The sequence below is a fragment of the Hypanus sabinus genome, chromosome 22 (genome assembly GCF_030144855.1).
Source record: "Hypanus sabinus isolate sHypSab1 chromosome 22, sHypSab1.hap1, whole genome shotgun sequence".
Lineage (NCBI taxonomy): Eukaryota > Metazoa > Chordata > Chondrichthyes > Myliobatiformes > Dasyatidae > Hypanus > Hypanus sabinus.
Window position 1 is genome coordinate 44957856 of NC_082727.1, and position 24033 is coordinate 44981888.

Here is a 24033-nt window from a genome sequence, read left to right on the forward strand (position 1 = left end):
TGTTTAAACTACCTGGTTATTTATCTCTTCTCAATCTAAACTTAATATACAAGAGGCACTGCAGATTTATTTTTATTCTTTGCTTATCTATCAGAAAACGCTTTTCTTTCAAATACAGCAGTGACTCAGAATCTTATTCAGATATTTTGGGAAAGATTCAGTATTCATTTGAAATGCAATCCTCCAAATAAAAGAACTCGGGTAATTTTCTGACATATTTTCATCCCATCCAGAACTGTGAAACAGAGTATTCTTCTTGAACTTAAGGACCTGAAATGTCTGGCTCCCTTCACAGTAAATGCCTTGAAGTAAGGCTCATAAGAAACTAATGAAAATATGGGAGAGGGAGGAGAGCAGTAGGGACAGATAGCAGGAGGGAGCAAAAGATTCGTGAAGCTTGATTGTTTTCTGAGCAGAATGGAGACTTCTGAGGTTGTTTTGTTCCTCTGCTGTGTCTCAGCAAAGCAAAACAGCATAATCAGATTAGGGATGAAAATTTTGGAGCAGATATGTAACTAACAATGAAAATAAAACTTGGCATTTCCAGAATTAATACTCAAAATACTGTTTTCATTTCATTCATGAAGCAGTGCATATATTAAAATCAACATTGAGACACTGTTTGTATTAGAAACACAAACATGGAGGCTCCAGACTAACAATAATAGTAAGTGATATTGCCAAAGACCAACAAACAGCAGTCAATTTTGATTTTTAAATAAGGTTATTTCTTTAGGGAAGACCTTAATTGTGTTAACTATACTGTTAACATTTTTCATATTAATATCTCCATGTTTGTGACATCAATATTCATATCAACTTTTCCATGTACATAGGACATACACCATGAGGAGATCCTAGAGAGTACTGAGGAGCAAAAGGATAGCATACAAGTCCCAAGTAGCAGTGAAGGTAGATAATATGTTATGAGATATTGGTCTTCCTTAGTTGAGATACTGTATTCTATCCAAGATCAGGGAGGATTATGTTTCAACTTTATAAAACATTGCTCAGCTCACAACAGGAGTACTGTCCTGATCACCACATTAACAGAAAGATGTGATAGTTCTGCAGACTGACCAGAGGACAGTGGAAGCCTGTGTCAACAAGGATTGTAAGAAGGTGGACACAGGATGTTAATGAGGCACTGCAGGAATGCTTTGAGAGGACAGACTGGGATGTGTATGTGAGCCACATGGGGAGGACATTAACAAAATGACTGATTGTACCACAGACTATATCAAATTCAGTGAGAACACCACCTTGCCAGCTCGGCCTGTTCAGGATAGGGGGAAAATGAAGCAAGAAGCTGAGAAGTGATAGGTGGATGAGGCAAAGAGCTGGAGAAAATGGAATCTGATAGGAGAGGAGAATGGATCCTTGGAGAAAGGGAAGAAGGAAGGGCACCAGGGAGATGTGATAGGCAGGTGATGAGAAGAGGTAAGAGGCAAGAATGGGAAATTGAAGAAGAGGGAAGGGGAAGGGGGACGGGAAAATTACCAGAAGTTAGAGAAATCAATGCTCATGCCATCAGTTTGGAAACTACCTAGACAGAAAATGAAGCGTTGCTCCTCCAACTTAAGACTAGCCTTATCAGGGCAGAAGAGGAGGCCGTGGACTTACATGTTGGAATGGGAATGGGGATAGGAATTAAAATGCTTGGCAACCAGGAAACAATACTTTTTGCGGATGAAGCAGAGGTGCTCAACACAGTGGTCCCCTAATCTATATCAGGTCTTACCAATGTAAAGGAGGCCTCATCAGGAATACTGGATACAGTAGATGACTGCAAAAGATTCAGGCATATAAGGTTGTGAGGAGCAAAGACAGGGCAGATTAAAATTAGAGGATATAGATTTATCCTAAGTGGTAAGAAATTGAGGCAGTCTGAGTAAAAACTTTTTCCAGTCAGAGAGTGGTGAGTACCTGAAATGCACTACATGAGAGAGAGCATGGACGCATAATCATTGTATCACAAATACTTACAGTGCCTAGGCATAGAAGGACTTGGGTCAAATTCTGTAAAATGTTTGACCACAAGTTGGTATGAATATGATGGACTGAATGATCTGTTACCATGGTCTATGACTCTATAAAATATTTTGGTCTACAGTTCAACTAGTTACTACCACTTTATACTGATGTGTCAGAAGTTTGCACAATTGACTAGTTCACTAACAGTATGCAAACTCATGTATATACTCCAAAATAATTTTAGTAGAGATCTTGAAATAATTTTTTGCATTGATCTTTGAAACTAAGGAATATACCAATTAGTGTTACAAAATGTTTTTCTACATAATATATACTAGCTTCTGTTTAATATTAATTTTTAGCCCAGACATGAACAAATAGATTGAGGCTTAGCAGAACCATCTGTTAAATATTTGCTTCTCCTGCCAATTCAAAGCAAGGCAGAATAAGGCAACAGCATCTTTCTTGTTTCTGGTGCATATTTTAAAAAGGTATGAGGTTCACGGTTCATTTGCAGTACATTATTCCAGACATCATGTGCAGAGCATCATGGTAAAATCTATTTTCTGCATAGACTTTCTTTAGAAATTAAATAAATTTATAAATTTTAATGTTTTGCACAAGTAAGCTCAGTACCACAAATTAAAGCAACCCATTAAAAACATAAATGTAGATCCATCTGAAAATAGTCAAGCAATAATACAAACATTCAAATGACATTCAGACATTGCTCATGTACAATAGTTTCTATATTGAGGACTATGCTTTTTTTAAAAAATTTATACCTGTAGCATATGCAGATTCTGCTGTAGGCTCTGCTTCTACTGCCCTAGGCGTTTTGAGGAAGGCCAGAATGGCTGCTAATCCTTGATGCAGAACACCATCAGGAGGAAACTCAATTGGACACTTTCTAAGATTCAGGGCCTTCAATGAGGTCACATTACCTAGGGAAAAATTAGGTTAGGTCACTAAGCTACACAATTATTACATCAATTTCAAAATTATGTGAAATGCATAAATACATTATTTCTCAACCAGCTAAATATTATCAAAACAAATTTTGTTACTATTTTAAATGGGATACTGGCTTTATTGGAAAGACCAGTAATAAATGCATATTCTGAACTGCCCTCAATGTGCTGATGGTGATGTTGATATTCTTCTTAATATTCTGCAATCCATGAACTGTTGTAATCCTGCAGGTAAAGATACTCCCACAGTACTCTTTGGTAAGGAGACCCAACAGCAATGAAGGCATGCTATATACTTAAAGACAGGGTAGTATGCAACTTAGAAGGGAACTTTCACACATTCATATGATTGTTACCTTTCTTTCGGTGATAAAAATCTTGGGTTTATGACAAAAACAAAAATACTGGAAGAACTCAGCCAGTCAAGCAGCATTTGTGGAAAGTGGAACCGTTCTGCAGTTTTACTCCTTTTCTTCTGTTTGGGAGATGCATTAAAAGGAACCCTAGCCAGTCAATACAGTGCACTTTGTAACCTGTTCACACAATGGCCACTTTGTTAGGTACAGGACATTACCAATAAAGTAGCCACTGAGTGTATGTTCTTCAAACCTACTGCTGTAGCCCATCTACTTCAAATTTTGACATGTGTGTACAGAGATGCTCTTCTGCACATCACTGCTGTAACACTGGGTTATTTGAGTTACTGTCGCCATTCCTTTCTGCTTGAACCAGTCTGGCCATTCTCTCTCATTAACAAAGGATTTTTTTTGTCCCCCACAGAAAATCCACTAACTGGATTTTTTTTTGGTTTTTCACAGCATTCTCTGTAAACCCTAAGGAATGTTGTGCATGCAAACCCCAGGAGATCAGCATTTTCTAAGACACTCAAACCACCCCATCTGGTACCAACACTCATTCCACGGTCAAAAATCACTTGGATTATATTTCTTCCCCATTCTGATGTTTGATCTAAACAACAACAGATTGACCATGTCTACATGCTTTTATGCATTGAGTTGTTGTTACATAATTGGCTGATTAGATATTTGCATTAACAAGCAGGTATACAGGTCTACCTAATAAAGTGGCTAATGAGTGTAAACTACAGCTACAGTGGCCAAAGGACTGATTGTTTTAGCATGGTGAATGAGGCTGCAATCAAGTGGCTTATTTTGCTACAGAAAAAAGTTCTACTTCTTGAATGCCATCGAAGCAAATATTCTGACATGCTCCTGGGGTCTGATATCCTAGTTGGTGAAGTGTTTCAGGCAATTTGGAGGCACCTTGCTACCATAGAGGACTAACCTGCTCTTATATAGTATTTATGTAATTTGTTCACTTCAGTTCTTGGCCAACATTGACTATTACACTCCCCCATGTGGTAATTTAGGAGAATCTGGCAGTAATAACTTTGAATATAACATGCAGGTGTTTAGACCCTCCACTGGATATCATCTTGTCTAATACTTCAGCGGCAAAAATGTTGCTGAATATCACTGTGTACTGTGTTCTTGGGAGTTGGAAATAGAAAACATCACAACTTCATTAGTGAATATTGCAACTTCTAAGATAATGAACTCAACTCAATCAACTCCATTATTACAGTTGTAAAATTTGGGCTGTAAAATGCAAAAGGCTCGAAAACAACATAAATGGTATAAACTCAGAGTTAAAAAACAATTGTTTGGCAGTAGATGGGCAAAAAATAGGGAAAATAACTTTATATTTGCTTAGACGCAGTGAACTAGTGACCTCCAATAACATAATCAATTACTGATGAAATACAAACTGGCCCAGAAGTGTTACACAAAAGACTTGTGCCTTTGATTGGTTTGGCTAATTATTTCTGTTGCTTTCTTTCTTAGGTTTGTATTTTTAACATTAACATACAAACAAAATAATACACCAACGAGTAGAATTAGAATCCAAACTAACCGAGTTCCACTGGCAGCTTTTGTATAGGATTTCCTTCAAGAAGCAGTGTTTTAAGGCATCTGTTAGAAAATATCAAAATACAAGGCAACAATAACATTAATAAACTGACTCAACACAGTAAATTATAATTATCCAGGATAAATTATAATGGTAAAAATGGATTCTTAGAAAATATACCAGCACAAAAAGGCAACAAAATACCAGTGCCTAAGAAGAATAATGTGAGCTGCCTTAATGACTATCACCCAGTAGCACTCAGAACTACAGTGATGAAATGCTTTGAGAGGCTGGTCATGACTCCACTGAACTCTTCCCTCAGCAAGGACTGGACCCATTGCAAATGCCTATCGCCACCATAGGTCAACTGCAGACAGAACCTCAATGGCTCTCCATGGGGCTTTAGACCACCTGGACAACACAAACACCTATGTCAGGATGCTGTTCATCAACTATAGCTCAGCATTTAATACCATCATTCCCACAATCCTGATTGAGAAGTTGCAGAACCTGGGCCTCTGTACCTTGTTCTGCAATTGGATCCTCAACTTCCTAACTGGAAGACCACAATCTGTGTGGATTGGTGTTAACATCTCCTCCTCGCTGACAATCAGCACTGGTGCACCACTGCTCTACTTTATATACACATGACTGTGTGGCTGGGCATAGCTCAAATACTATCTATAGATTTGCTGACGATATAACGATATAAAGTTGGTAGAATCTCAGGTGGTTACAAGGGGCCGGGCCGGACAGGAGTGAGAAATGCCAACTAGTGGAGTGGTGCCGCAGCAACAACCTGGCTTCAACATCAGTAAGACGAAAGAGCTGATTGTGGACTTCCGGAAGGGTAAGACAAAGGAACACATACCAGTCCTCAGAGGAGTCAGAAGCAGAGAGAGTGAGCAGTTTCAAGTTCCTGGGTGTCAAGATCTCTGAGGACCTAACCTGGTCCCAACATATCAATGTAGTTATAAGGAAGGCAAGAAGCGACTGTACTTCATTAGAAGTTTGAAGAGATTTGGTATGTCAACAAATACACTCAAAAACTTCTATAGATGTACCATGGAGAGCATTCGGACAGGCTGCATCACTGTCGGGTGGGGGGGGGGGGGGGAACTACTGCACAAGACCCAAAGGAGCAGCAGAAGATTTTAAATTTACTCAGCTCCATCTTGGGTACTTAGCCTACAAAGTATAGTTGGCCCTCCTTATCCGCAAGGGATTGGTTCCGGGATCCCTCGCGGATACCAAAAAATGGGGATACTCAAGTCCCTTATTCAACCTGTTTTAATGTGGTGGACATTAGGACCCGACAGCGGAGCTCTGAATCTGCAGTGTTTCTGTTCATGAAAATAATCACGATCATGATTGAAAATACAGTGGAAATAATAAAGCGATTGGAAAGAGGTGAAACACCATCAGTCATTGTATAAGCGTTAGGCTACGTCGGTCAACGATCGGAACAATTTTAAAGCATAAAGTGAGAAAGGCCCTGCCCCGATGAAAGCTACAATTATTACTAAGGAACACAGTGGTTTCATTATTGGGTTTTGGGGTTTTGCGTTTTTGATCCCCCACATCAACCCGGCACAAATGGAGAGCGCACTTGATAGCGGTCTGTCACTGGATTAAACTTGGGAACTTCTGTTCCCAAACCCGGCGCTGAAACATACATTCTTAAGTGTTTTATATGCATAGAAAGATAAAATATATACTATATACTAAGACAAATGCTTGACTAACTGACGCTAAATAATACCGGATGTACCTATTCCGACTTACTTAGCAAGAAAACTTCCGATTTTTTTTCGATCCCGATCCACGATAACTAACACACATCCACCCGTATACTTTAAATCATCTCTAGATTACTTATAATACCTAATACAATGTAAATGCTATGTAAAATAGTTGTTATACTGCATTGTTTATTGAATAATGACAAGAAAAAAAAAGTCTGTACATGCTCCAACAAGTGCTGGAAGAGCACTTCCAGGTTTTCTCCATTCGCGGTTGGTTGAATTCGCGGATGCGGAATACGCGCATAAGGAGGTTTGACTGTACCCAGGATATCCTCAGGGAGCTGTGTCTCAGAAAGGTAGTGTCCATTATTAAGGACCTCCTGCACCCAGGGCATGCCCTTTTCTTACTGTTACCATCAGGTAGGAGGTACAGAAGCCTGAAGGCACACACTCAGTGATTCAGGAATAGCTTCTTCCCCTCCGCCATCCGATTTCTAAATGGCCATTGAACCTTTGGACACTATCTCACTTTCTAAAAAAATATAGTATTTATGTTTTTTTGCATGATATTTAATCTATTCAATATACATATACTGTATAAAGTACACTGCATAAAATTTACTTACTATTATTTTTATTTTTTCTCTTTTATATTATGTATTGCATTAAACTGCTGCTGCTAAGTTAACAAATTTCATGCCACATACCAGTGATAATAAACCTGATTCTGATTAAAGATTTTTTTTAAAACATGGAAAGAAGTGATAGCAAGCTGGAAAGGGTGAGGAAGTAAATTTCTAGATTGCAGTTAAAGGTTCCATCATTAAAAGGCTAATTTGAAGTTGTGGAATATTAAAGATTTGAAGATTAAAAACAAATATCATACATGAGAATATAATATTTAGGAGTTCTAAATTGGATTGAGGTCTTGACGAAGTGTTTAAATAACAATTCAATAGACTGGCAACCAGGAGATATAGTGAGGCACAGGTATTATTATTTGACACTAACAGTAGAGTTTTGAACCAACTTAAGATTTACTTAGGAAGGAATTCAGACAGTTGGCACTGGGAGAAATGGAGAGGTTATAATGCAGGGTGAGGTAAGGAGAGCGATGGGCAATGTTCTACAGATTAATTTTAGAAATCCTGGTGATGTAATCCGAGAGTAAGTGCAGTATTTAAATACATGTAGTATTCGAAATAAGGTGGATAAACTCATGGTGCAATTAGAGATCGGTTGATATGACATAGCAGGCATCACTGAGTTGTGGCTGAAAGTTCATAGTTGGGAGCTTAATATCAAAGGATATATTTTGTATTGAAAGGACAGGTAGGAAGGCAAAGGTGGTGGTGTGACTCTTTTGGTAAGAGATGGAATTACATCTTTAGAAAGAGCTGACATAGGTCAAAGAATGTCAAATCTTTTTGGATGGAGGCAAGAAACAGCAAAGGTAAAAAAAAGCCATTATGGGAATCATATATAGGCCTCCAAATAGTAATTAAGATGTGGGGTTGACATTGCAAAGGGAGCTGGAAAGGGCATGTAATAAGGGTAATGTAAAGGGGGATTTGAATACACAAGGGGATTGGGAAAATCGGTTTAGTGCTGGATCACAAGACAGAGAACTTGTTGAATATCTACGAGATGGCTTTTTAGAGCAGCTTGTGCTTGAGCCTACTCAGGGAAAGGCTATCTTAGATTGGGTGTTGTGTAATAATCCAGATTTTATTAGCGAGCATAAGGTAAAAGAACCCTTAGGAGGCAGTGATCATAATATGATTGAATTCATACTGCAATTTGGGAGGGAGAAGCACAAGTCAGATGTATCAGTATTGCAATGGAATAAAGGGCATGAGAGAGGAGCTTGCCCATTTGAATTGGAGAGGGATACTGGCAGAGATGACAGCAGAGCAGAGGTGGCTGAGGTTTCTGGGAATAGTTCACAAGGCACAGGATACAGATGTCCCACTGAAGAAGTAGATCTCAAATAGCAGGGGTAGGCAACCGTGACTGACAAGGGAAGTTAAGGACTGCATAAAAGCCAAGTGAAGGGCATATAATGAAGCAAAAGTGAATGGGAAGTTGGATGATTGGGAAGTTTTAAAAATCCAACAAAAGGCAATGAAAAAAGCCATAAGAATGGAAAAGATGAAATATGAGGGCAAACAAACCAATAATATACAGCAGGATACCAAAAGTTTTTTCAGTTATATAAAAAGTAAAAGGGAGGTGAGAGATGATATTGGACAACTGGAAAATGATGCTGATGAGATAGTAATGTGGAACAAAGGAACGGCGGATGAACTTAGTAACTGCTTTGCATCAATCTTCACTGTGGAAGACACTAGCAGTATTCCAGAGGTCCTTGAGTGTCAGGGAGCAAGAATGAGTGCCATTGCCATTACAAAGGAAAAATTGTTAGGCAAACTGAAAAATCTTAAGGTGGATAAGACATCTGGACCAGAGAGACTACAAGCCAGAGTCCTGAGAGAGGTTGTTGAAGAGATAGCAGATGCATTGGTTATGATCACTTGATTCTGGAATGGTTCTGGAGGACTGGAAAATTGCAAATGTCACTCCAGTCTTTAAGGAAGGGAGGAAGGAAGGAATGTAAAAGAAAGGAAATTATAGGCCAGTTATCCTCACCACAGTGGCTGGGAAGGTGTTGCTAGTCCATTATTAAGGATGAGGTTTTGGGGTATTTGGAGACTAATGATAAAATAAGTCAAAGTCAACATGGTTTCTGTAAAGGGAAATCTAGCCTGACAAATCTGTTAGCATTATTCGGGAAAGTTACAAGCAGGGTGGACAGTGGCAGAAATCATTTACTTGGATTTTCAGAAGGCATTTGATAAAGTGCCACAAATGAGGCTATTTAACAAGATAAAATACCATGGCATTACAGGAAAGATACTGGCATGGATAGAGAAATGGCTGACAGGCAGGAGGGAATGAGTGGGAATAAAGGGGACCTCTTCTGGTTGGCTACCAGTGACTGGTAGTAGTCCTCAGAGGTCAGCATTGGGACTGCTACTTTTCACATTGCCTATCAATGATTCAGATAATGGAATCAATAGCTTTATGGCAAAGTTTGCAGATGATGCAAAGATAGGAAGAGGGGTAGGTATTGCTGATTACAGCAGGACTTGGACAAATTGGAAGAATGGGCAAAAAAGGGGCAGATGAAATACAGTGTTTGGAAATGTACGATAACGCATTTGGGTAAAAAGAACAAAAGTGCAGACTATTATCTAAATGGGGAGAAAATTCAAACATCAGAGATACAAAGGGACTCTAGAGTCCTCGTGCAAGACTCCCAGAAGGTTAATTTACAGGTTGAGTCTGTGGTGAAGAAGGCAACTGCAATGTTGGCATTCATTTCAAGGGGAACAGAATATCAAAACAAGGAGATAATGATGAGACTCAATAAGGCACTAGTCAGGCCACTCGAGGAGTACTGTCAAAAGTTTTGGGCCCCATATCTCAGAAAGGATGTGTTGTCATTGGAGAGAGTCCACAGGAGGTTCACGAGGAAGGGGTTAACATATGAGAAGCATTTGGCAGCTTTAGGCCTGTGCTCACTAAAATTCAGAAGAATGCAGGGGGAATTTCAGTGAAACCTACTGAATGTTGAAAGGACTGAAAAAGGTGGATGCGGAGAGGACATTTCCTATGGTGCCAGAGAATAGAGAATCTGTGGAATGCTCTGTCAAAGACATCTGTGGTGGCCAAGACCGTGGGTATAACTAATGCGAAAATTGATAGTTTCCTGATATCCAGGTTCTGCCATGATGGAATAGTGGAGCAGACTTGATGGGCTGAATGGCCTAATTCTGCTCATTTATCTTATGCATAGAAAACAGGTTTAAAGACTGGAGTTTGTATTTTATACAAAATCAAGTTCATCCTAAGAAATCACAGGATCTTAAAATCAGTCTAAGTGCATATTTTTAGATTAAGCTAAAGTTATGGGGCCCAAAACTTTAATCTTTCTAATATTCAACAATTGAACCAGATTGGGTTTGTAGAAAAATTTGAATGATAAAGGAAAGATATTGAACTAGAGTTTTTCACTACGAGGATAACAAAGAGACTCATATACTGCATCATACTGCAGTCACAGTAGTTGCCACTGTAGATGGCGCTGGCAAAACATAGCTACTCTTCTGGACTACTAACTACGAACAATTCTACTAAACATACTTTTCTGGGACTATGATCACTGCAATCTGCAGCCTGTAATTTCTTGCTGGTGTGTTTCTGAATCATCTGTACGACCTGGCATTTCTTGGTGTCCTGAAGGATTCAGCAAATGAGACCTGCGAGAATGCAGCTATAGCCACGGCGGCCATTACAATAGTGGACTTGGGGCTGGATTGAAACTTCAGGCCTGATTGAAGTGATGAGATCCAAGCCCAGAAGCAGGAGCAAACCCAAAACCAGTGTTTGGCTGACTTAGCACCAAGCCAGATTAAAAAGAGTAAGGCATCGAGGTCAAAGGAAAAACCTGTAATCAGCTCACTACTCCGTGAAGTTTTACTCACCTCAGCACTAAAAAGACACTGCTCCTATCGCCTGCAGCCATCAGCACTCACCTCAGCACTAAGCTGGCTCCATGGCTGTGGACTTAGATTCAGGGAATCTGTGGTTCACGTTTGATGGATTGTTTGTCTGCTTTTTTAAAAAAAAGTTTGCATGATTTGTTTTTTTTTCGCACATTAGATATTTGACTGCCTTTTTGGTGTGGGTTTTTTGTGAATTCTAATGTGGTTCTTTGTTTTGTGACTGCCTGCAATATGAATCCCAAGACTGTACAGTATATGGTATATATACTTTGATAATAACCGTACTTTGAACTTCGACGACTTTGATGTGGCATCCTTATGTGAAAAAGATGCATGAAAATTTTGATTTGAATTTATCTCTTGAATAACTCCAGGAACAACATCTGTATGAGTAGTTGCATACTCAAAACTAAGATAGTTAAGCAAGGACTAATTTTGTATTCAACAAAATTATTTAAGTGAAGTTACCATTTGACATCCCTACATACAAATTTTAGAGTCAGGAATGGATCCTTTGTCAATCCCTTTTGCAATTTACACTTTGCTGGCTGTGAGACCCAGATATCCCTCCTTGGACCATAAATTCACAGTCCTTTACAAAACAATGCAGAAAGCAGCAAAGCAAAAACATTTAAAAAGCCTGTATAGTTATTACTGTGGTACTCAAACTGCAGAATCAAAGTAGTCCATCAAATAAGAATCTTGGTACCCTTTCTTTTATATACTTAATTAATTTGCTCTAACAGCATGGCTGCTAAATTCAGACCTTATTGTCGATCATTAGCACCTGCCCCTGTCCATTGCCTGCATGGAATATTACAGGAGAACCAATGTGCTAGGCTTGGACTAGTCTGTAGGAAAGTTTTCCAGATGTAGATGGCAGCCAGAATATCATCTGTTTATATAGCCTGTGCTGAATCCAGTGCAGTTAGCTATTTTGTGATACCAAGAGGAGTGGATCAAATTGGCAAAGACTGGCTTCTGGCTTTCTTGAAATGGAATACTTAACTTTGATGCTTGAACGCTGAAGAAGAGGATGTTTTTAGAACCTCCTCCTGTTATCTCTTTAATTGTCCACTATTGGGTTAGATTTGTCAGGATCATTGAACTTTAATCTGAGTCATTATCTGTGGAATTGTTGAGTTCTGTCCATCGTATGCTGATTTTGCTACTTAGTGCACATTTTGAGTTTTTTCACATGCCAATCAGGGCAAGAATACTGATGAATGAGTAGCTGAGGAACTGGTGCAGGAGGCAGGGTTTCAGGTTCTTGTATCATTGCAACTTTTTCTGGGCAGGAGTGACTTGTACAGGTGGGACAGGTTGTATCTAAGCTGGAGGGGAGCCAATAGCCTGGCCAGGAAGTTCACAGGTGCTACTCAGGAAGATTTAACCTAGCTTGGTAGGGGAACAGGAATTAGAGCACCAGGTCAGAAACAGGAACGATGGAGAGGAAGGTAAATGTCAGGGCCAGTAAAACAAGCAGGGGCAAAGTAACAGATGTAATGGGATAGACAGTTTGAAGTGTGTGTATTTTATTGCTATGAGTATTATGGTTAAAGGCGATGAGATTAGAGCATGGATCAGTAATTAGAACTATGATTTGCCCATTACTGAGACTTGGTTGAGAGAGGGAAAAGAATGAGTGCTTAATGTCCCAGGGTTTTGATGCTTAAAAAAGACAGAGGGTAGTAAGATATGCTGGGGAGTTGCACTGCTAATCAGGGACAAAAACAGCTGCACTCAGAGGGAACATAATGGAGAACTCAACTACTAATGCATTTGTACTATAGACCTCCCCCCACCAAAAAAAAGCCACCAGGGCATTGAGGCACAGATATTCAGACAGATTAAGGAAAGCTGTAAAAACAATAGGGTTGTCATCATGAAGACTTCAACTTCACTAATACAAAACTTAGACCTTCTGAGTGCAAGAGGTTTAGATGGGACAGAATTTGTTAGGTGCATGCAGCAGAGTTTCTTGAATCAATATGCCAACTGTCCAACTAGTGGAGGTGTTGTACTGGACCTGGTGTTGCTGAGTAATGAGTCTTAATGACTGGCTGCTGATTGATTAATGTTCAGTTACCACATGCTCCAATTAACCAAAATAGCAATAAATGGTGGTATTTTGCATTCAGCGAAAATCACATTAACTTATCCAAAACAAAGAGCAGTTAAAAAGAGCAATGAATATGAAGGTTAAATGAAGATTATTCATGAAGATGCCTGTTATAAAATTCAGCTCTTATGGGTTAAAAATACGAAAAATTATGCTAGATAAATTGAAAATAATTACAGGTATAAGCATTACATCGTGCAAAACTTCTTGGGTACGTCATGGTCACTTCAATTTAGGACAAAGATAAACTAGCTAATTGACAACCTATTCAGTCATAAATTGTCATTAATAAGCTACACAAACTTACTAATAACTAATTTATCGATGCCCAGTTGAGGTTTTGCCAAGGCCACTCCAGTGTAGACGTTAAATCAGTCTTGATAGAAAAATAGACCAGAGAATTAAATTCTAAACAATGAGCTGAGTGAAAGTGACCATCCTACAAAGCAGCATTTGATCAAGTGTGATATCAAGGAGCCCTGACACATCAAGATCCCCTGGATACCCAAAAATGAAATCAATGGGTGTAAAAGGCAAAACACTCCAGTGGTTGGAGTTTTATGTTGCAGAAAGGAAATTGATATGATTGTTTGAAGTCAATAATCACAGCCCCAAGACATCAGTGTAAAAGCTTCTCAGGGCAATGTCTTAGCACATTGTCCAATTCCATTCAGAACACCTCAACAAATGAGATGGTCCATGCCTTCATACAACAAAACCTAGATATTATTTAGGCAAGCACTGAATGATGTTCTCATCACCTGACTATCACCTTTATCTTCCTCCCTCTAGGTCCCTACTTCCATCCCTTCATTCCACGGTGTTCGCTCTATCAGATTCCCTTTTCGACCCTTTGCCGCTTCCACCTATTACCTCTTAGCTTCCTACACCATTCCTTTTCTTAACCCCCTTCCCCACCCTTCTGCTATCCTCACCCCCTCATATGAATTAACTTATCTCCTGCCAGCTTGTGCTCCTTCCCTTCCCATGACCCTCCCATCTCGCTTCTGCCCTCTTCCTTTGCAGTCCTGGTAAGGATCTTGGCCTGAAATATTGAACGTTCATTTCCCTCCATAGATGCTGCCCAATCTGACCTACTGAGTTGCTCCAGCATTTTGAGGGTATTGCCTCACAATACCCATGTGAGGAAACTAAATGGACAATGTTTTCAAATTTTCCAATGCATGCTGCATGCCTTTGCTTGAATGCTAATAATGGTACAAAAGAAAATAAGTACAAGAGCACACAACAAAACAGAAAAATAATTAGCAAACCTGTGATCCCCAATTGAAAGAGGAAGGCTTGTGAGCTTATTGTTTCGTAAATCCAACCAGATAAGATTTGGTAATCGATGAAAGAAGTCTTCAGAAAGTTCAGATATAGAATTTCCTTCCAGATACAAATACTATCGGGGAAAAATAAATCAGTCAACAACTACTTATGACAACAAATGCTAAGAAAAATACTTGAGTGAAACCTTCATTAACTCAATTGTCTCAAAACTCTTTACAGTCAATTAAATATTACTGAAATACATTCACTGTTGGCAGGTAGAAAATATGAAAGTCAATTTGTGCATTGTAATTACCACAGAGGACTGGACTAATGACCAGATAATTTTCTTGATGATGCCATTTGACAGATAAATAGTTGCCCAGACAGGCAGTAATAATGTTCATCCAAATAACATTTATTATTATTTTTAAAAGTTCATAAACTCTATTTGATGGCTTATGGAAGAGTCTTCATAAAACAATGACGAAGAAGCAACAATTTGAAACCAACTTGGGTACGATATAAACACGACTATCCAATTTTTGGACCAGGAGCCAGGTTTCCTATAATTCCACAAAGTCGGTTAACTTATTGACAAAACCGCTTTTTCCCAGGCTACGTTGCTTGAACGAGCAAGATGTTTAAGAGCACGATTGTTTCTCTTTCCAGTGACACGCCAAATATTTAAAATTCAACAAGTGGGACTGAACTTCAGCAGGGTTGATCCCCGCCCGCCGGATGCAGGCACCCGTTCACCAGCCTCCGGGTGGTGGGTTTCAGTGGCCTTACCTCCAAGCCAGTCCTTTCGAGAACGTGTTCAGGCACCTGCTCCAGCCCCCGACCAGCTAAATCAACCATTTCCCCAAGGGAGCTTGAGCCGCTGGACGAGAACGCCGCCTCAGCCTCACTGCCCATTGGGCTGGGCCGCAGCGATTCCAGCTCCATTCCCCGCCTACGGCCTCCGTCCGTCTCCACAACCAAGCGCCCCGCGTATCCATGACAACCGGGCGTGTGACGCAATTACGACTCACGACCATGATTCATAGGCACAGGCTCTGAAGGCCATTAGATCGTACCTGCGTGATAAGGTTGAGGACCTGTGAAATCACCAGTAACTAACTTCATTTCATATAGCGCTTTATTCACAGCAGGAACACCCCGGAGCCTATCACATGTTTGAGATGAAACATAGAATGAATAATTCTACCTGCAGACTATCTGAACCTTCTTTCCTTCCCTTCTCTAGTTTCGGGTGTTGGTGTACGGCGGACTCATCCCTACTTTCTGGAGAATGAATCCAGCTCTGCAACACTCTGGAACATGACCTGAAACCCAAAATCAACTTGTGTTTTTCCAGATAGTTAGTGATCCCATTACAAGCCACCTCCAATGTGTAACCTCTCAACAATTTTCATCAAAATATTGAAGCGTAGCTATTCTCGTAGACTTCTTGTTTCAGCCAGCTGTGGCCCCATCAAGCTTACTTCTTCCCACCTGTTTACAATTCTTTTGTCCCTACTCCAATCTCTTCACATTGCATCTGTGGCACTTGTGATGACCCTCAGTATTTTGAGCAGTTCTAATTCCCCGGTGGAACTGACTTATCTTTACATTTTAATCCCATATCAAAATGGTCCGAAGGCTCTAAGCTTCTTACTTCAGCAGAGGCCCAACCAGTTCCCACCACTAGCATATTCATTTGCCTTAATGAACATCCACGACTTTTTCTTCTATTCCATCCACTCTCTCCAGGTCAAAGATATATCTATGAGACTCATAAGCTATATCCATTTTTATGAGATACATAGAGCAGTCTCTCCCTGGCCTTACTCCCTCAAATCATTATCCAATTCAACGACTGTATGGTTGCACCTCCTGTGACTTCAAAAAATTTCTTTAATTTTGGTGAAAATTTCCATGAGGCCCTCCCCTTAACATGTTCAATCTCTGACTCTTCCTTTTCTGGATTTCTCTGTCTCCACCTCAGGAGGTAGACTGGCTACTAGCATCCATTACAAGCTTATTGACTTCAACTGGTGTCTTAACTACTCTTCTTCCCACCCTGTTTCCTGTATGAACTCCACTCCATTTTCCTAGTTACTCCATCTCCATTACATACTGTCTACCCTAATAATGAGACTTTCTGTACAAGTGCCTCTAAAATGTCTTCCTGCTTCTTGCATTATGGCTTTCCTTTCACTATTCACTACAATTTATACCACACTCAAAAAGATACCACCACCAGACACAGCTTCCTCTTTTCACAGGGATGATTCCCATTATGACTCACAGATCCACTCTTTCCTACCCTCCAGCTACTATTTTAAAGCATTTTCCTTTGCAACCAAAGGAGATGCAATGCTTGTCCTTCAACCTCCTCCTACTATCCAGAACATATACCTCTTCCAATCTTCTTTGGTGTTCCCAATGTGTTCCCAAACCAAATGCAGATTTGTGATTGCTTTGTATAACACTTACATTCAGTCTACAAGGACAACACTGAGTTTCCTAATGCCTGCCCCTTTTATTCCCAATGGAATCTATCAGTCTGTGGTCTGCACTATTTCAACAGGGGTCAACACTCCATCTTTCAAGTGGACATGTTTCAGCCTTCTGAGCTCAATATTGAATTCTGAAATTTGCTACATTGATTTCTCTGTCTGTACCAGTCATCCTTCTGTGAGACTGGCTCAGCTTGATTGTTTTGTTTTCTCCCTCCTTTTCTTCCCTTTCTTCTGAGAAAGGACATGCCCAGTCTGACCTGCTGTTTTTAAAGAGTATTTTATATCACTACTAAACATTTGTCCTTTCCTATTGCTATTCGTCTGGAGTCACAGGCCAGACTGGGTTGCCTTTCTTCTATAAAAGCCATTAGTAAACAGTTTTTGCTTTTACATTAAGTGGCTGCTTTTCCAGTTAATAGCAGTTTATTCCAGATTTACTTAATTAACTGAACTGAAGTTATGCAACTGCCATATGAATATACAAATTAGGACCAGGAATAGGTCACTTGTCCCATTAAGCTTGCTTTGCTTGATAATAAGATTCTACCATTAAGTTTCTGCCATTTATTAAAACTCTGCCATTTAATTTAACTGTAAATTCAATTTGGCCCTGTCATTTCCTTGTAATAACAGCCCCCTTTGCTTTCCCAGTATCTTTCTACTTCTGCCATTAAAATATTCTGCTTCTATTATTCTATGAGCTAGAGATTTCTGAATATGCCTTGCCTTCAGAGAAAAAGAAAATTGTACTTTATATCTGCCTTAAATTGATGGCTCCTTATTTTTAAACAGTGACCTCTAGCCTAGAGTTTCCACATTTTCTCCCTTGCAACATTGACAAAATCCCTGAGGTACGTAACTGTTTCAATTAAGTCACTTCCTACTCTTTTAAACTGCAGCAGGTACCAGTTTAGCCCACCTAATCATTGCTCATAAGACAACTTGTCCACTGCAAATGATTAATGTAGTAAACCTTCTCTGAAATACATCAAATGCACTAACATTTTTCCATAACCAGGGAGACCAATATGGTACACAGTACTCCAGAAGTGATCTCACCCATGACCCCCATAGCTGAAACAAAACCTCCCTACTTTTGCATTTGATTTCCTTAGCTGTAAAGAATAGCTTTCTGTTGCTTTCCTAATTAGTTGCAATTTGTGTATAGAAGTCTTTTTCAAATGATACACTAGAGCCAGTAAATTCATTTTAATTTAATAATATTTAGGGAACTCACTGGTATGGGCAGGGAACTATAAAATAGATATTCATAATCTGAGGAGAGCCTGATCTGGTCTTTGGATTTATTATCCAGTAATAGATTAAGAATCATATCTAGCTTTAACACCATCAATCTCAGCCAAAGTTGGCAGTGGCAAAGTCTGATAACATTAAGAGAAAGGCTCCTAAAACTGTCAGCAATAAATGTGAAACTATATGGTATTTATAGAGAGTAGTGTGGCAACAGAATGCTTTTACCCTTCTTGGGTTAGCATCTCTGACAGGATATCAGAAGTATCTCATATTGATGAAGCGATTCTATATCAACAAAAAAAAAATCACTTATTTAAATGGGAAGGGTTGTCATTGAAGATTTATTAGAAGCAAAAGTAGGACATCTTACAACCCAGAGGCAAAAAGAGAAAATAAAATGCACTTTCTTAAATAATTCACAATATTTATACAATCTTTGAGTTTGGACAAACCATAAAATAAAAGCATAAGGAAAATGTATTGAATAAAACCCTAATTCTAAAACTAATTGTTCTCTAAAAGGTAATATTGGGGGAAACAACTTTTTAAGTTTTATTCAAGAATTATTTGTGAAAATGCTACAGACTGCTTGAAATGTGCCTAAATTGAAAGTTCATTTCTTTGCATTCAGGAATCACTTGTCTTCAGGCCTTTCAGTATCTATGTAGTCATAGTTTTCCCTACCAAAAGGTGGCTCTGTTCGCACTCGTATCAGGTTGTCAGTTAACGTTGACAAAGAACCACTTTCTTTCTTAAGTATAGCTCAGTTGTATTCAGGGTTTTGTGATTTTATCCATGATGACTGTCTGATTCTGGACTAAGCAAATACCATTATATCAGAGTTGCTCAAACATCAATTTCACTTTCTTAGTATGGTTCTGAAACTCAGTGAGGGGTCAGCAGTGGAAAGAGGGACAAGTTAAATTTCTTGGGCATCAACCTCTCAGAGGATCTATTCTGGGTGTCAACATCTCAGAGCATATACCCTACACATTGATGTGTCCAACACATTGATGCAATCATGAAGAAGGCATATCAGCAGCTACACTTCATTGGGGGTTTGAGGAGATTTGTTATGTCACCAAAGAGTCTAGCTAATTTCTGCAGATGTACTCTGGAGAGATTCTGACTGCTTAAATCACTGCCTGGTATAGCTGCGGCAATGTACAGGATCGAAAAAATATATAACTGCAGAGCACTGTAGACTCAGCAATCTCCATCATGAGCACTAGCCTCTCCATCAAGGACATCTTCAAAAGGCAGCGCCTGAAGAAGGTAGCATCCATCATTAAAGTCCCTCACCATCTAGAACATGCCCTCTTCTTATTATTGCTCTCAAGGAGAAGGTACAGGAGGCTGAGGATACACACTCATGTTTTGGTAACAGTTTCTTCTCCTGCACCATCAGATCTTTAAGCAGTCCATGAAACATGAAGACTATCTCACTATTTTGCTGTCTTTTTACTCTGTTAATATTTCTTACTGTAACTTATAGTAATTTTATGTATTGCACTGTACTGGTGCCACAAAACAACAATTTCACAACATACGTAAGTGATAATAAAACTTGTTCTAATGCTGATTCTGAACTCAGAACTTCTGGCTGCCAATGATCTCCAGTGCTTACTGAAAGTTGTGGGGTTGGCTCCCTTATAAAGTTTATTGTTATATATGGCTGACTGGTGCTTGACTGGGAGAGTTTTATTTTTTATTTGCTTTTTAAAAGTTCAGGAGTATGAAGTTTGAGAAAGCAACAGATGGGTATAGCCACTTTGAAAGATTCAGAAGTCTATCTGGTATTCTGTAGAGACAGTCTTTGATCACAAATATCACTCATGCTTCTGTGGGAGAGTCATAGGTAGAAGGCACACTCCGGAGTTTTATGCACATACTTTTCATTGAAAGTTCAGAGAGATACCAGACTAAGGAACCTGTACAATATTGGGATTATTGTTAAGATAGACCCAGAAATTACTCCCTGCCATTCCTTTTGCCACACACACCATGTTGTAAGTTGTACAAATCCTTTTCTGTGAAAGTCACATGAAGACTGAGATGACATTTCTGAGGTTTACAATTGTTAAGTTGCCTGATATTACTCCGTGGTAAAACTCACTCCTTAAAGGATATGTCACAAGACAAGCAACGCTCTACATGGGAGACATTAAAGAGCGTGTGCTGGATTCTGGAGAAAAATGGCAGTACAAACGAATGGTCTCAACCTGAAATTTTGACCATCTACTTTCTTGCACAGATTCTGCTTGGCCTCCTGAATTCCTCCAGTAAGTGTAATCTTACTTCATCAGAGTCCTGATGAAGGGTCTTGATCCAAATGTCCACTGTTTATTCCCCTCTATAGATGCTGTCAGACTTGCTCTAGCACTTCATTCATCAATGTGTGGAGTGAGGTTTTAGCATATTGCCTGTGGGGGTGAGTGTTTGGGGTGGGTTCAGAGGGAAGGACAGTGGCTGCAGGAGAAAGCACCTAGGGATACAGATGGTGTTCTTGACAGAAGCTGTTTCTGTAAAAGTATATAACACAGTTTATGAATTGCAATAAGAGAAAGGGTTTATACTCATTTTGCCTGCTCTCACAGCTTAAGGAAAATGAGGTGAAGTCTTCTGCCCTTAGATATGAAGCTATAATGCAACAACAAATATTGAACTGTGAGATACAGGAGAGATGAGCAGCAGCCTGGGATGCTCCTGAGGCTTGTTAACTTAGAATGATTTTGACCTTAACCTCATTGACAAAACAATACAGGAACACCTATTAAACTGTATTTGAGGTCATAAAAAAACCCATATCTCAGAACGAAAAAAAGGAATGCAGTTTGAGCATTTTCCTTGTAAATAGTATGATTTCTGGGGAAATGTGGTAAGTAAGATTGTTCTTATTTTGACTAAAAAAAGAATGTTTTTTCAGATCACTGTCACTGAAAATCTCACTTTGGGTAAACTTTATGTGTAGCACTACTGTTATTATAATTTGAATGGTTTTATGCCAAAATAAGAATGGCTAGGTAATACAGAAGTCCTGCTAAAAAATCAGGAGAGCAAGTTGGTTGGTTAACGAACAAATGTTGTTCAGAATTCCAAGAGAAGTTTGAACTGGATATAATTGCTCTAGCTGATTTCCTAATGTATTCTTTGGATAATTTTCTAGTCTGACATGTTCAAGCCATTTTCCATCCTCTCCCTTGTAAAGGAACACATGCCACTGAGAAAACAGCAGGGAATTCTCCCTGGAATTTAATGCAGTATTTACACATCAACCAACAGGGATCGTGTTCTGCTCAATTTCATTATCTGATTTCTTACTTTGCAAAGAGGACAATAATTCACTGATTAAACTATCCTTTGGGATGCTCTGAGGTTGCTATAGGCACTCAATAATTGAGGGTTCTTTCTTCCTCATTTTAGATCTGTGGGAATATACAAAGAAAGGTACTAATGTCCCAGACAGCCAATACACTGGGGAGTATTCTGAGAGATGCTTCCCCTGAGAGACAACTACTTGCTCTTCTTTTAAAGTATCTCTCTATATGAGCTTCATGTTTTTAAATAGCAATGTTTCATTGACGCAAGGTTTAATATTGCAGGATATATTCTTGTGTATACTTGCTGAGTTCTTCCAAAGAAAAGACACCCTGAACTTCAGTGAGTGACAACTCCAGTCAAGACATCTTCCTCATTGCAGTACATCTTGTTCGTGGCAACAAAGTAAATATTGTTATTTGAAAATTAATTGAATTGTATTGACTTTATTTCTTACATCCTTCACATACGTGAGGAGTAAAAATCTTTGCGTTCTATCTCCGTCAGAATGAGCAATGTGCAACTTATAGTAATTTGTAATAAATAGTATGTACAACAGGACAGTCAATATGGCATAGAAATACAACTCTATCAGCTTGCATTAATCAGTCTGACGGCTTGGTGGAAGAAGCTGTCCCAGATCTGGTTGGTCCTGGCTTTAATGGTTCAGTACTGCTTCCTGGAAGGTAGTAGCTGGAACAGTTTGTGGTTGGGGTGACTCAGGTCCCCAATGATCCTTCGGGCCCTTTTTATGCACCTGTCTCTGTAAATGTACAGAATAGTGGGAAGTTCACATCTACAGATGCGCCACTCTTCGCAGACGAGGGAAGTGCAGTTCCCATACCTGGCAGTGATGCAGCCAGTCAGGATGATCTCAATTGTACTCCTGTAGAAAGTCCTTACATTTTGGGGAGTCATCCAAAACTCTTTCAACCATCTGAGGTGAAAGAGGTGCTGTTGTGCTTTTTTCACCACACAGCCAGTATGTACAGATCAAGTGAGATCCTCGGTGATGTTTATGATGAGGAACTTAGAGCTGTTCACCCTCTCCATCACAGATCCATTGATGTCATTAGGGCTATCTTGTCTCCATTCCTCCTGTAGTCCACAACCAGTTCCTTTGTTTTTGCAACATTGAGGGAGAGGTTGTTTTCTTGAGACCACTATGTCGGGGTGATGACCTCTTCTCTGTAGGCTGCCTCATTATTATTTGAGATAAGGCCAATCAATGTAGTATCATCAGCAAATTTAATTAGCAGATTGGAGCTGTGGGTGGTGACACAGTCATGGGCATACAGAGAGTAAAGGAGGGGGGCTTAGGACACAGACCTGAGGGGCTCCTGTGCTGAGGGTCAGAGGTGACTGAGCCCACTTTTACCACCTGTCGGCAATCTGACAGGAATTCCAGGATTCAGTTGCACAAGGCAGGGTGAAGGCCGTACTCTGAGCTTCTTGTCAAGCCTGGAGGGAATTATGGCTTTGAATGCTGAACTGTAGTCCAAGAACAGTATTCTCGCATAAGCACCCATTTTCCCCAGGTATGTAAAGTGTGTTTAATTACCTTCTTTGAAAAGTTCAGAGAGAATGAAGAATTATAAAATAATGGATTTTTCTAACTACCATCAACAATCTGATACTTGATGTGAATAAGCATATTTGCTCAGCAATATCCCTTCCCTGAGAAAGTTGAAAATTTTAACCACAGGAGCTCACAATGCTTTGCATAGGTTCACAATTTGGGATAGCAATTTGTCAAAATAGATAGCTGGTCCTTTGCTGCTAAACCTCTTGAATTTCCCAAATATCACAAAACAAATGATTAATTACTCAGCAAAGATAGTCCTCAGGGTCTTTTGCGTTTCAACTGTGGAACGCAAAATACTACCTTCGAGCACTTTCTCATGCAACTGTCCTTTTGCCTCTTCCCTTCAAAGTGACGAGAACCCAAACAGTTCTTCTAGGTGAAGCAATAATTAATTTGCATTTCTTCCAGTTCAGTGTTCATGTTATGGTCTTCTCTGCACTGGAGAAACAAAGTGCAGTTTGAGTGATCACTTTGCAGAGCAGATGTGTTCAGTTCACAAAAGCAACCCTGAGCTTCTTGCTGCCTGCCATTGTAATCCTCCAGCCTCCTCCCACTCTGGCCAATCTATATGTAGCCTTCTTCATTGTTATAGTGAGCACAAAAGATTGCTTGGCCATCTTTTGAAGAATGGCATGCAAGTTATAGATGACATCTAGCCAACTTCTGTCTCTTTATGAGAATCCCAGTAAGACAAATGATCCAGTCATTATAAATGCAACATTTAAAATAATATTTTCTTATGACAAAGAAGGATACCAATGAGTCTATGGCAGCATTCAGGGCGA

The 24033-nt window shown here is 39.5% G+C and overlaps 1 protein-coding gene across 1 annotated transcript in view; it reads right to left on the reverse strand.

The window, feature by feature from the left end:
* Nucleotides 1–15575, reverse strand: part of LOC132379574 (leucine-rich repeat-containing protein 27-like) — a 73561-nt gene extending 57986 nt beyond the window's left edge. Inside the window, exons 1-4 of the mRNA XM_059947638.1 lie at nt 15377–15575; nt 14587–14717; nt 4881–4939; nt 2760–2918 (exon numbers count right to left, since the gene is read on the reverse strand). Of these exons, the coding sequence (XP_059803621.1) occupies nt 2760–2918; nt 4881–4939; nt 14587–14717; nt 15377–15532 (505 nt within the window). The 5' untranslated portion in view covers nt 15533–15575. The remainder of the gene's footprint in view (nt 1–2759; nt 2919–4880; nt 4940–14586; nt 14718–15376) is intronic.
* Between the last annotated feature and the right edge of the window lie 8458 nt (nt 15576–24033).